Genomic DNA, 14793 nt, shown 5'->3' with positions numbered 1-14793 from the left:
TTTTACGACCTTCCCTCCTGCCCCCCCATAGGATTAACTTTTCCCCCCATAGTTGGGAGAGTATTTGGAGCTTTGGTGTAGTGATGTTTAGTTAACTCTTAAATTTCTTTAAAAAATTTTATTGTTTTCCATTTCCTTTAAAAAAATAACATTTATGCACGTAAAGTGCAATCTTCTGGTGTTTTAAGGATAAATTTATAAACTTGTAGACATTTATCTTGAAATATTTTGCAGTTGGGAAAGCAAATTATTTAATGAAAATTATTTTTGAAGGTATGTATAAAGTTTGATTCATTTTGCAGTTTTTAAATGCAGGATATCTTCAAAAGCAGAAACAACTATGCCTTTTAAATAAAATGGATATGTTTATTTAAAAATTAAATACCTGTCGGAAGCATTTGTTTTACATATGTTTGTAGTGTTTCTTTTTGTTTGAATTATGGAAGTCCTACTCATGTTTGGGGAGGGCATCAATTATTTTAAAAGAGTATGCACATTGTTCTGAAGTATTTATTTAACTGATCAAAGTGTGCATGAATTATACACTTCAATGTAAATTTGTAAAGGTTTGGCTAAAGAGATAATTTCAAAGATAGAAATTGCGTATGATGAAATTGCAAAATACAATATACTGAAAACAATTATTGAAGAAAATATCTTTGGGGTTGTTTTTAATATAGAGTTTAAATTTTGATAACTTAGGACAAAACGTATTTGGAGGAATTCGGACATTATATGGTTTAGTCTTTATTCAGTGTTAATGGACAGATTAATAGAACCTAATTCAAAGTATTGAATTGTTTTAGTTTTTCAGGAATTGTCCAAATGGATGAAGAAGTACATTACAGTAAAGGTACTGACACTAAAAATTATTTTTGGTTGTAAGAGCTAGATGATGTTGATTAATTTCTAATTTTCTTTGCATTGTGATTTGGTTTTAGTTGAAGATGTGATTGGAAGTCACGTAGAAGATGCAGTAACGTTTTGGGCCCAGGTAAATAGTAGCCTGGTTGATTTCCTCTCCCACCCTTTCCTCCACTAATCCAGGTCCTCCCCAACAAAAATAAAAATAAAAACCCTTTAATGTATATATATCATTGTTATTCTCAATGCTTAATTTTTATGGAACATTATTTAACACAGGGCGTTATTAGAAGACAAATGGCTACAGCTGGAACTTAATACCAGAATTATGAGTAGTATGCTCATAATACCCTGAGTTGAAAAAGAAAACAGCAAAATTGTAGTGGTTTTAGAATTACATTCAATTTAACACATCTAGGCTGCATAAATTACTGAAGATGCTGAAAAACTGTTGTATTTCTGAAGTTACAGCCCCATCTAGAGGTCTTTGATAAGATTGTTTCTTAAGTGATAGTAAGTTTTAAAATTTCAGTCATTTTTTTCTATTGGCTTAATTTTGAATTTGAGGTATAATGTTTTTCTCATCATATAATTGGAAGTACTAATGGAACATTTATAATTTTACATTGGCATGCGTCAGGACAGATAAGTTTACTCAGTTTTAAATACAAAGCAAGGCACCAAAGTGCTTATGTTCCAGAATTTAAAAGGTGAATCCCTCAGAGGTACACAATTACTCACTAATTTTTAATTTTGTGAACTACATGATATAGGAGGGAAGGGAATAACATTTCTCTGTACTTCTACAGCCTGAGAACTCCTTTTTGTACGGGTAGAGTGAATTGGCAATGTGGGAAATAGGATTTATGAGAAGAAAGGTTATAGAAGACATATGATTAACTCAGTGTTCTTAAATCTATATAGAAAACATTTTAGAAGGGTGATAGTCATAGAAAAATTTTGGCAAATTTGTATCTCTGCTTATGAACATATTTTCTAAAGGTTACCCACAATGTTCTGGTTCAATGCCCATTGTCTCTGCATTAATAGCACCTGTGACCCTCTCAACAGTGTTCCAGGTTGGATGATAAATGATATTTTTAAGCTCATTATGTAGGAAAAACATTTATTATCTTAAATAAGATTTTCAGACCAGCACTGTCTGGTAGAAATACAATGTCAGCCATATAAGTAATTTAAAATTTAGTAGACACATAAAAAAGTAAAAAGAAATGGGCAAAACTGATTTTAATAAATATATTTTATGTAACTCAGCATATCCAAAATATCATTTCAAAATATAATAAATACAAATGTTACCAAGATAGTTTATTTTCCTTTTTTTCCTATCCAGTGTATATTTTAGATTTCCAGCACAACTTAAATCAGACTAGCCATATTTCAAGTAAGAATTGGCTATTGTATTGGTCATTGCAGCTCTAGACTTTGATTTTTATTGACCTTTATGTGAAGCTGTTGCTTGAATTTGGAACTATGATTTAAACCAGGAGTCAGCAAACTTTTTCTGTGAAATATTAGATAGTAAATATTTTAAGGTTTGTGGGTCTCTTTTGCAACTGTTCAGCTCTACAAAAGCTGCCATTGTAGTGCAAAGGCAGCCATAGACAATACATAAATAAATATGTATAGCTGTGATCTATTAAAATTTTATTTACCAAAACAGGTAGGAGAGCCCATAATTTGCCAACCTCTGATTTCAACCATGAAGTTGAGGCCCCTGTAGAAATTTAAACATATTTCAAAAAGTGAGGAAAAATATCTTAATTGGATGAAAAGATTAAGTGAAAACTGATAAGGCGTCCATATGAATCGAATGATTTTTTTCGAGAAGCAAATTGTTTGTGCACACATGTGCGAATCCATACCGGAGCCACGTCCTGTATGTGCCCCTTCGACGGTTGTAATAAGTTTGCTCAGTCGACTAACCTGAAATCTCACATCTTAGCACATGCTAAGGCCAAAAACAACCAGTGAGAAAAAGAGAGAAGACCCTTCTCAACCTTGAGAAGCATCTTTCAGGAGTGTGATTGGGAGTAAATATGCTTCTCCTTTGTATATTGTTTCTAAGCAAGAATTTTAAAAATGAATCCTACATATCTAAGGAACATCTTTTGATGTTTGATAAAGTTTTGATATATTTTGATAAAGTAGTAAAAATCAAAGAAAAAAACTTTAGTAAGGTGACATTGCTAAGATGCTCTATCTTGCTCTGTAATCTCATTTCAAAAACATGGTATTTTTGTAAAGTGTGGTCCCAACAGGACAATTCATGAATTTCACATCAAAAGACAGTTCTTTATACAACAGCGCTAAAAATGGGAGGACTTCTTTTCACATTCTTATAAATATGCAGCTCACCTGTTGCTTACAGTTGTTTTAATTTTGTATTTTTCAAGTGTGCATTTTGTACACTTTGTGGGGATAGGCTTACTGTGTGTGATTTTTCTGGAGGTTGCTTATTTTGCTTTAAGTAGGTTTTCTTTAAAAGAATGGGCAGTTACATGCAGGTTTCAAGAGTATTTTCTGTTAAAAAAAGTTATATAGGCTTTGTTTGCTATCTTAATTTTGGTTGTATTCTTTGATGTTAACACATTTTCTGTAATTGTATGGCTGTATTGAATCATATAATATCAAATATTAGAAGTGATTTAATAGTGTTAATCAATTTAAACCCACTTTAGACACTTTTTTTTTCTGAAAAATACTGCCAGATGCTGATGTTCAGTATAATTTCTTTGCCTGTTCAGTTATAGAAAGTGGTGCTCAGCTGTAGAATGTATTGTACTTTTTAACACCAGTTGTGTACATCCTGTGTAACAGGAAGGGCGACAATAAAATAGTAATCCTACAGAAAGAATATGGCAGGAGAGAAAAGATGCAAATTTTAACATTTATTTAGGTTGGGATAGGGTGTAGATGAAGAGTAAATAGAGATTTAGAAACACGTGGAGGCAGGTCAAGTTGAAGGTTTGCTCACACATAGTCTCTGTTTTTCTACCACTATGGATTTCTGCCATTTAAGCCATTTACATGAAAACACTTCAGAAATTTTGGTAGGCCTAGTTTGATGAGTGGCAGTTGAAGGAATCTTAAGTGTTTGACCTTTGAAAAAAAAGAGCTTCCATTTATGCTAGTCCATATACCTACAAAATCTAATTATGTAAAGTACTTTGGTGTATTTTGAACTTTAGCGAGCTCATTCCAGGAGTTTATTTACAAAGGCTGCTTCAAGTGTGTCTTGGGGTCAGTTTAAATTCACTTCCCATTTTTACTGTTTATCAGTACTTATATTCATCATGATGTCATTTGAACTGCTCTTTCAGAGTTTATTTTGTTACAGAGATAATCATGTTCTTTCTAGTCTTATTGAATATGTTATTGATATATATATTTTGTTTTTTGTTTTTTTGAATTTTATTTAACTTACTTTTTTTATACAGTAGGTTATTATCTATTTTATACATATTAATGTATACATGTCAATCCCAATCTACCAGTTCATCCCACCCTCCGCCCCCCCCCCCCCCCCCCCCGCCCCCCGCTTTCCCTCCTTGGTGTCCATACGTTCTCTACATCTGTGTGTCTATTTCTGCCTGGCAAACCAGTTCATCTGTACCATTTTTCTAGATTCCACATATATGCGTTAATATACAATATTTTTCTCTTTCTGACTTCACGTTATTGATATATTTTTAAAGAACATATATATATATATATATTTAACAGTTTACTTTGAAATAACTTTAGACTTACAGGAAAGTTGTAAAATTAATTTCTTTATACCCTTCACCTAGCTTTCCTTGTTGCTAACATTTTACATAACCAAAGTACAAGGGTCAAAGTCAGGAAATTAACATTGGTACAATGCTGTTAAATCTTAACTACAGCCCTTATTCAAATTCTACCAGTTCCCCGTCCCCGCCTCGCCTTTTTTTTTTTGTTTCTATTCCAGGATCTAATTCAGGATCCCACATTATATTTAGTTGTCATGTATCCTTAGTCTCTTCCAACCTTCGATAGTTCCTTTATTTATACTTATTTTTCATGATTTTGACATTTTTAATGAATTCTGGTCAGTTTTTATTTGTTTATGATTTCTCATAAATAGATTGGCAGTAATACTACAGAAGTGATGTGTACTGAAAGTATGTCATATTGGGGATTTATGATGTTGTTATATTTCACTATTGATGATGTTAACCTTGATCCACTTGGTTAAGGTGGTAACTGCTGGGTTTCTTAATTGTAAAGTTACTGTGTTTCCTTTTGTAAGTAATAAGTGTTTTAGAGGGAGATGCATTGAGACTATCTAATCTTGTTTCTTTTAAACTTTTTACCCACGAATTTTTTATTTATTGCTATGGGCTTTGCCTAATGATGGTTTTCTATTTTCCTCATTCCTTCTACATTTATTAATTGGAATTCCTCTTTAAGGAAGAGCTATTTCCTCTCCAGCGTTTATGTATTTATTTATTCAATTATTTATATTAATATAAATCCATGGGTATTTATTCCATGGATTATAATCCCATACTATCATTTATTTTGTTGTTTAAATTGTTCCAGCTTTGGCCAATAGGAGATTGTTTACATTAGCTACTGTATCCTTTAAAATGCACCCATTCTTTTTTTGAATATTACTTTACTTTTTGGCATCACCAGATGTTCCAGGATCATCTTTTATTTCCCTGTCCTAGCCCTGGATTCAACCACTCTCCAAAGAACTCTTGTTCCTTTTATTGGAGAATGGTGTTTAAAAATCAAGATCTGGGCACTAGGTGTGCTTATTGCTACTTGAGTGTCATTGTTTCTAGGCTCTCTCAGTGGACAGAGATAGGAACTATATATATATTTATAAATATACTATATAAGTACAAATATATAACTAACACATATACACATCTATCTCTGTGTGTCTCTTTCATATATGCATATATTCACACACAAACATGTATACACTTGCACACATATATGTGTGTTTGTGTATATGTGTGTGTGTATGTATACACACACACACACACACGAGTTCATACTGATACTTTCCAATTGTAATCTAACACTGCAGGTTCATTCTAGCCTTCTTTCCTTATTTGTAATTTCTCTCTCCCTGCTTTCATTATCTAGAACATATTTACTTACTTGTTCAGTCCTAGTATACACCTAAAGTAGTTTCAAAATTGTTAGCCCGTGCCCCTGTGAGAAATAAATTTACTAACTAGATTACAGTATTTATATACAGAGAACCTGTACATTTTGAAATTGTTTTTACATCTGTTTCCTTTACACAACAACAAATATGTGAGAAGATCCATGTCATTTGACCAAAATATGGTATCTATTTTGAGCAATTAGAGCTAAAGTAAAACCCAGAGACAATTGTTTAAAGTTACCTCTTAATATGATATTAATAATATTTGGTATCTTAGTTTGAATTCCAAGTAATTTGAACTCATTGAGAAGTAAAAATTTTCTATAGCCTAGTTCCATTTCTTACAAAGAACTTTTTTGAATTATGAAAAAATAATGACATAAGAATTGATTTAATTTCTAATGCTCCAAAGCCTTTTAAGTATTATGCATAGTAGAACCCTCATTTGCATAACACTGTCAAATAATATTTTACTGAATCTTATACTATATCTGTTCTTCCTTCTAGAGTATCAGTAGAAATAAGGATATTATGAAGATTGGTTGTTCACTGTCTGAAGTCTGTCCCCATGCCAGTTCAGTTTTTGGGAAACTTGATCCAAAGAAGGTGAGCCATATTCTTGGGTATAATTATTCTATCTTATTAGCTTTCCTGTGTCTCAGATTTTATAGTTTTTGGAATTTTTAATATATTTGAAAGGAAGAGGCAAGTTTTTAGAATTTGTATAAACTACAGTCATAATAAGTTTACTTTTTCAAAAATACTTATGAACCATCTGCTAGGTACTGGGCACTGTGTTAAGCATTAAGTATACAGTGGTGAACAAAATAGAATCCTTGCCCTTGACACTGATTCATAAAAATTTGTAAGAGACATACTTATGGAGAACAGTTGGACAATATATATATGTACATATATTTTTTAATTGACATATAACTTACAGTGAAGAGTGTATCTCTTAATCTCTTGATGAATTTTTCATATCTATGCATCTGTGTGATCACCACCCAGATCAAGATACAATTTTATCACCCTAGAAAATTCCCTTAGGCCCCTTCTCAGTGAATTCTTGGTCAGTAGTCCCCTGACAAAGGTAATCATTATTCTGGCTTCTATCACCATAGGTTCATTTGCCTGTTCTTAAATTATACAATATGTACTCTTTTGTATATGTCTGGCTTGTTCAACGAAATTTCTGAGATTTATCCATATTATTGTGTGCATCTATATTATTGTGCGTTTGTTCTTTTTCAAGCTATGCAGTGTTTCACTGTATAAATATACCAAAATTTATCTGTTCTTCTTTGATGGGCGTTTGGAGTGTTTGTAGTTTTTGGCTACTGTGAATGAAACTGCTGTGAAATCCTTATACAAGCCTTCTAATGGATAGTTTAACTTATTTCTTTTTTGTATATACCTAGGAGTAAAATTGCCAAGTCATGGGGTAGGCATGTTTCACTATAGTAGGTACTGGCCAATCAGTTTGGAAAAGTATTGAACTAGTTTGCATCCTTACCAGCAAAGTATGAGAGTTCCAGTTCCTCAGTGTCCTCACCAACCTTTCTCATTGTCAGTCTTTCTAATTTTAGCCATTTTGGTGGGTGTGTATTGTTATTTTGTGATTTTAATTTCATTTTCCTGAGGAGTACTAAGCTTAAGCATGCTTTTCAGGTTTTATTACCCATTTGGATATCCTGTTTTGTGAAGTACCTATTTAGATCTTTTTCCCAGTTTTCAAGGTTGTTTGTCTAGATTGATTTGTAGGAAGTTCTGTACAGTTGGCCCTCCATATCCATGGGTTCCACATCCATGGATTCATCCAATTGTGGATCAAAAACATTCCAAAAAATTTTCAGGAAGTGGAAGAGTATTGGGAAGGAAGTCTTACTCTTTACCTCTTTGGGTATACTTTGATTTTCTTTTAATAATGTGCCTTTATTTAGTTTTATTTAAAAATAATTTTAAACCCCAATGACATATATAAAAAGGTATAAAAAGAAATTTAGAAGGAAGAAAGGATTGTAGCTTGGAGCTGAGCATCAGAATGGATAAGATAATGCAATTTGTAAAGATTTTAGGGTTTTTTTAAAACATCCTTGTAGTCTGTGACTGTGTTTAATAGTATTATGAGTTAAGACATATCCGTTTTTCCTCTGTTGAATGCAAAATAAATTACTTACTTTACAAAAAATTCAACCTATTGTCAGTAATAGACTTCTCATTATAAATGATTACTTAGCCACCTCTGATTATCTGTGAATGGATTATACTGTGTAAATTTTCTTTAGTGATTGAGTAGTTCTCTTCCTCTTACCATGTAGTCAGGACATGGGTGTGAATTGTGGAGTCGTGAGAGAAGATTGGGACTAGGCACAGTGGGAATGACTATATAGTTCTGACTGTGCTCTCTGGGATAGATTTGTATTTATGATGGTGGTTGTGATTATTCACACTAACAGAGGCAAGGACCTTAGATTGCTCAGTTTGGTTGGGTTCGAGCTCTATTTCTAGAGGTATCCCCACCCCTACCTAGACTGGGTTACAATGATACACCATTTCTGTCACTTGCCTTGTATTGAATTGTTAATTTTATTGGTATATATTACAAAATCGTAACTAACGGTAATGTGATCTTTTGCAAGGTTTGAAATTGGATAGGACGGTTGATGATCAGGTATTTCTGCTACTAAACCTGTTTGCTTGCTGAAAAATGAAGTAAGATGGCTAGGAGAGGGTACCATGCCACTTGTGCTGTCTCTTGCCCTTCAGTTGTTGAGTGTTAGCTGAGGGAACCAGAGTTAAGTGGTAATTGAACACACCTGTCCTTTGTAGCATTTGCTTTCTTAGCTATCCATTTGTGTGTCTAAGTTGATTTGTACTTTGTTGCTTTGAGGAGTTGAGGATTTTTACATTTCACCCTCTGTATTCCTTTTGCTTTAAAATCTGTGAATTTGTCCTAGTTCAGAGTGATAAATTAATTTTATACTCCATCACTTAAAGCCATGCTCCTCAACCTTTTTTTCATTATGCCCTTCTAAGGCATTTTTTCCCCTAATGGGTCTCCTCTCTGCAAGACATTTTAACACCACAGATACACTGGATATCTGTTTATGTTGTCAGGTAGGGTTGAACTTTGGAGGACTACAAACCACTGTAATATCTAAGATTCTCCTCCATGCTCCAAGAACCAGTTTTTACTCCCATGGGGATAATATTTCTCCCATTGAGAATGTATGATTTAAAGTGGTTATCAACCTGGGGTTACTTTGTATCTTCCACTCCCACCCCCGGGAGACATTTGGCAATGCGTGGAGACATTTTTGGTTGTCACAACTGGAGGGAGTGTTATTGGCATCTTGTACATAGAGGCCAGGGGGCGAAGCTGCTAAACATCCTACAACGCATATGACAGAAGACAGCCTCCGTCCCCCGACCAAGGAATTATCCTGTCTCTAATGTCAGTAGTGCTGAGGTTGAGACACTGACTTAAAGTATGTAAATTTTTCTCTTTGTTCTCTATTAAACATAATTAAATTAAAATATAAATTTAAAATATATGAAGGTTCAGTATGAAGGATATTATCTAATGTAATTTATTTACTTATATTTACAATAACACTGAAGTCTTTCTGTATAAAGTAAAAAGTGTAAGAATCTTCCTTGTCTGGTTGGACATAGGGATCCTACCATGGTTGAGAATTAGACTTAAGTGGCATGTACTTGGCATGTTTGTGTTTTAAGAACAATTAATTGTACCAGTTATGTCTTTAGACATCAAAACAGCATGACTTTAAGTCTTTGATGCTTGGGCCTTTTTTTGAGTTTTCTGTTTTTATGTCTTTCGTCTTCTCTCTCCTGTTTTTTGGAGAGGCAGAAAAACATAATGAACTCTGAAGTCAGTTGCCTGAATTTGAATCCTGGTTCTGCTGCCTACTATGACTTTGGGCATATAATGGTGAAAACAAAGTACCTGCCTCATAGGGTTGTTATCTATACATGCTTATTTGTGTATAGTAAGTCCTTAATAAATGCTAATTATTATTCTGATCTACTTAGCATTAAATTCATTAAAATGCCAAATAATTTTACTTTCTTTTTCTCTTTGTAGATTTATGGAGGATTATTTTCTGAAGATAAACGTTGGTACAGATGCAAAGTACTGAAAATAATCAGTGATGAAAAGGCAGGAACAAGTGTTCAATTTTTTTGCTCTGAGGAATATTTATTTTGGTTCCAAAATTTGATGCTTATTTAGTTCTTCATTGCTTATTCATAGTAGTAATAAATATGGTTGAATGAACTTATAAACTGATTAAAACATAAATTTTTCCCCGTAGAGAACACAAAAGAAATGAATTGCTTAAAAAAATACAAGTCAGATTCAGGAATATTCTTCTGATTTTAAGTTGTTGTATAATCACCCCAGATTATCCAAGTATAGATTACATAATTTGTGATTATTTTTGGTGACCAGTTGGTCCTTTGTACCTCAGTTCTTAATTATGTTTGATTCTTGCTGAGTAACTTAAAAGTTCATTCTATTAAGGTTGAGTAGTAAGAGAATATTTGATTGATCCTGAAGTTATGGTTATCTTTTACTTAGTTGATATGCATATTGTTAATAATGAAGATTGGCTTGCCACTTTCTCACGCCTTGGTTAAATGTGATGAATTTTCTTTGCATTTAGCTATTTTGTTTTTTACGTTGTGAAATTGTGGGAGATTTTTAAGGGAATTTGTGGAGATAGGATTCTGAGTAGCTGTTTGCTGGCAATTGCACATTGCAGGCTCTGTAAAAGCATCTCTGTAGGGTTTCTTTTACTGTTTTTTTCTGTGTCTACTTTCCTGGACTTAAAATATTTTATAATATGTATGTTTTGTAAATATTGTTCTTGGTGTAATAAGAAGGTAAGGTGAAACACCTTGAGTAATGTTCCAAATATCTTTAAAAAATCTCGTGATTTATTACTGTCATGGGTAGTGGTTTATCTTAGTGAAATAGACCTTTTCTCCACAGTTTGACAACTGGAGATGATATTTTGTGTTTGCTTTTGGTTTGGCTGTAACTTTTTTAAATTAAAGGACGAGATGGCTTTTGACCTTGTAATAAACTATTTTTCTTTTTTACCTTTCACACAGATATAGAGCTGGAGGTAAGGGTGAATTTGATTCATTTCCAAGATCTAACAGTTAGAGTAGGCTTAAGTTTATCAAAGAAAGTTTCATAACTTTGCTTTTATTTTCAGATTTTATTGTTTCCAACTTGAATTTAAGAAGGTTGATTGATTTTGAAGGTTGATTGATTTTAACATTTGAGATAGGAGAGAGTCATAAGTTTCACAGATTTATGTTTTATTTAAATACTATTGTTTAAAAAAAATCAAAATGAGAAATGGTACTGTTGGAAATAGTAGTTTGGTACTGGTTGAACTAGTACCAAATATAGAAATCCTCGGGATCTCATGGACTATGGATTTTCTATATTTTGAGGATATTGCTGGAGCTCTCATTTCTGAATGCATTTTGTCAGTTTCAGGTAAAATGCTATCATGATTTACAGGTAGTTAACAGAAAGCAGCAAATGGGTAGTTTCTTTGGAGATATTTAATCTAAGTTCTGTATTAGCATTTCTCTCATTTTTTTCCAGTATCTGGTGAGATATATTGACTATGGAAATAGTGAAATTCTAAGTCGATCTGATATAGCTGAGATTCCTTTAGATCTACAGTTTTCTAGTGTTGCCAAAAAGTATAGACTTTGGGGACTACAGATTCCTTCTGGCCAAGAAGTTACCCAGTTTGATCAGGCAAGTCAAAGATTGTAAATATTTTTGCTAATGAAAGTAAAACTATGTGCTGGAAACGCAGTATAAGTGTGCTAAAAATCCATTAATTTTCTTTGATGTAAAAGCTTGTATAAATTAATGGAAAATATGAAATTATAGAATAATTCACAGACATTTATTTGTGCTCATCTTTGCTAGGTAAACATTCTTGATCAGATAAGACTGATATGTGTGTGTGTGTGTGTATGTGTATGTATATGTGCACACATATAATAAATGTAAGTAGTTTCTTCTGATGTGAAAGCTTCAAAGGATAGTCTCTTTTATGATGGAGAGAATGATGAATCTAATTATTTTGTTTTTTGCTTTTGCGAAAGTATTTATTAAATAAAAGTGCTCTTTAATCTAGCCGTGGCGATAAATATCACAAATTTGAAATTAGTGGAGTTGTAAATTAATTAGGTTGTATCTTTTTGGCAGAGGCTCATACTGTTCGATATAGTAATTGGCAGTGATGTTCTGCTAATGTAGACTACTGTTTGTATTCGTTTCCATTAAATTTTGGGTTAGCAACCTAATTCTGGAAGACCTCTAATAATTTCAGCGGTAGTCTTAACAAGAATCCTACCTCCTTTTAAATCTGTGCAACAGTGATGTTCTTTTGGTAGCTGATACTGCCATTGAGGGAATATCACATTGCAAAGTAATCATATTTGTATTGTATATTTAGCAGCTCAAATGACTTATTTGGAAATAATTTAATCAGTACTAGAAGGAACAGTAAAATTTTTTTTTTTTTTTTTTTTGTGGAACGCGGGCCTCTCACTGTTGTGGCCTCTCCTGTTGCGGAGCACAGGCTCTGGACGCGCAGGCTCAGCGGCCATGGCTCACGGGCCCAGCCGCTCCGCGGCATGTGGGATCTTCCCGGACCGGGGCACGAACCCGTGTTCCCTGCATCGGCAGGCGGACTCTCAACCACTGCACCACCAGGGAGGCCCAGGAACAGTAAAATTTGAAAACCTTCTCTTTTTGTTGTTTTTAGAATCTTTTAGGCCGTTGGGTGTAGTTTTGTGTGCACTATAGTTACTTATAAGAAATGTTTCTGTACTTTAGACTCTCATAAATAGAGTAAAGCATAGATATTATTGTAAAATTATACCCTAAATTTTTGGTTTAAAATCTAAAATTTATTACTTTTTTTTTAATATAAATATTAAAATACCTTGACCAAGGTAGAGGCTTGTTTTGAATTTCTTGCATGCCTAGAACCTTGGAATTTTAAATTTACAGACCTTAGAATTCATCTGCTCTCATCTTACTGTTTTGCAAATAAAGAAATTGGGTCTACAACAATTAAATAAGTTATTTAAAGTCATAAAGCTAATTAGGGCTGAGCTAGGGCTAGAACTCAAGTCCATTGCTGTTCTCGTAGTAAGATGATATAAAATTTATGTAGATTGAAACAAACATGAATCAAAGAAAATGTCATTTTCAAAATTTATTTTTGGAACTGAAGAAATAAACTTCAGTATTGAGAATGTTTTATGTGCTTCATAGATTCTTAATAGATGGTATTATTTGTATTTGCATGCTTACATTCAATAAAAAGACTATTCATTGGAGTTGAACTAATTAGCAAACTGAATGTTTTCTGGAAAGAAATGGTTATTCTTGAGTGCCTCTGCTTAGAAAGTCCATGTTTAGCCATTAATTCTCAGCTGAAGGTTCAAGTGTAATTTCTTATAAGAAGTCTTTGCTGATACCCACCATTCATTCTCCTGCAGCTGTTTTAGTTCAGTGTATAGGCATGTAGAGGTGTAATTTTTTTCCTCCCCCCACAAGATGGTGAGCTTGGTAGAGACAAGACTGTCTTGGTAGAGACAAGTATTTTATTCATTTTTTATGCCTAATCTCCCTGCTTCTGCCTGTTAGGTGTTAGATGAGCATCCAGTTTATCTAGCATTTGAATGGATGAATGGATAAGTAGGGATTCAGTTAAAATAAAAAAAATTAAAAAAAAAAGAGACTTCCAGAGGGTGTCCTGGGCACTGAAATACTTTCAACACATTTTAAATCAACACTTTCACACCTATGCTGAAGCACAGTTGAAACTGTAACTCAAAATGGTGGTAAAAATTGCTGAAGATCAAAGAAGATTAAATTATGTCCTAAATGCCTTTCTTACTTTGAAAATTTTCATGTAGAATCATGCAGTGAGAAGTAGAGATTGGAATATGGGTTTAACAGTTTAAAGGTCTTTTAACCTGTTTTCTAATATATCCAGACAAGGTTGGGTAGACTAAGAAAGCAAGTGATGCTTTCCTATTTCTGAATAAAGCTTTTTGTTAGTATTTAGGAGAACTCAGATTTTATTCCAAATTCAGGGTTCTACCTGTAATTATATATGATTCAGGGAGAATCTGGTTGAACAGTTTTGTACTAATTGTGATTAATGACCGTAACTAAAAAGAATTTGACTTCAGAGAAAAGTCTGAAAATCAGGTTTATGTGTAAAAATTTCTAAATAAACAGTATACCTTTAGAACATTCAGCTTTAGGTAATTGGAACTTTTGTAAAAAGTAGATTTATTTCCACTTAAATTCATATGTTGCCCAAGGACAGAGTTTCTTGAAGTGTTAAGTATTAAGAATTTCACATACTGCAGCAATAATTTTCAGACACTGTCACTTCCATTAAGATTGGTTAGGGGTGGAAGTTATACTTGAATTTTAGATAGACTTTCAACATTAAGGGTTGAAATTAAGGTTTTTTTAATGAAAGAGGTTAACTAAAAACTATATTCTGATTGATCAAAATCTTAGATATATTTCAGTGAATTATATTTTGAGTTTGTTAGCTTTGCCTGCTTGATCTCATTTTTTGGTGATACATTCTGGACCGTCTTTGCTTTCTATATTGGTGTTCTTGGTGAATTCAAGTATCTCAATATGTGTGTATTTAAAATTTTTATGA

At 33.0% G+C, this 14793-nt stretch overlaps 1 protein-coding gene across 2 annotated transcripts in view; it reads left to right on the top strand.

The window, feature by feature from the left end:
• The first annotated feature begins 825 nt into the window (after positions 1-825).
• STK31 (serine/threonine kinase 31) overlaps positions 826-14793 on the top strand; it is an 84443-nt gene continuing 70475 nt past the window's right edge. For both annotated transcript variants that reach the window (XM_027101326.1, XM_027101325.1), the window contains exons 1-5: positions 826-853; positions 942-994; positions 6542-6640; positions 10143-10217; positions 11682-11840. In XM_027101326.1, the coding sequence (XP_026957127.1) occupies positions 826-853; positions 942-994; positions 6542-6640; positions 10143-10217; positions 11682-11840 (414 nt within the window). The remainder of the gene's footprint in view (positions 854-941; positions 995-6541; positions 6641-10142; positions 10218-11681; positions 11841-14793) is intronic.

This window comes from Aethalodelphis obliquidens, unplaced genomic scaffold (genome assembly GCF_003676395.1).
Source record: "Aethalodelphis obliquidens isolate GAN/ISIS:26980383/991018 unplaced genomic scaffold, ASM367639v1 scaffold5, whole genome shotgun sequence".
Classification (NCBI taxonomy): domain Eukaryota; kingdom Metazoa; phylum Chordata; class Mammalia; order Artiodactyla; family Delphinidae; genus Aethalodelphis; species Aethalodelphis obliquidens.
This window is presented reverse-complemented; position numbering and strand designations above follow the sequence as displayed.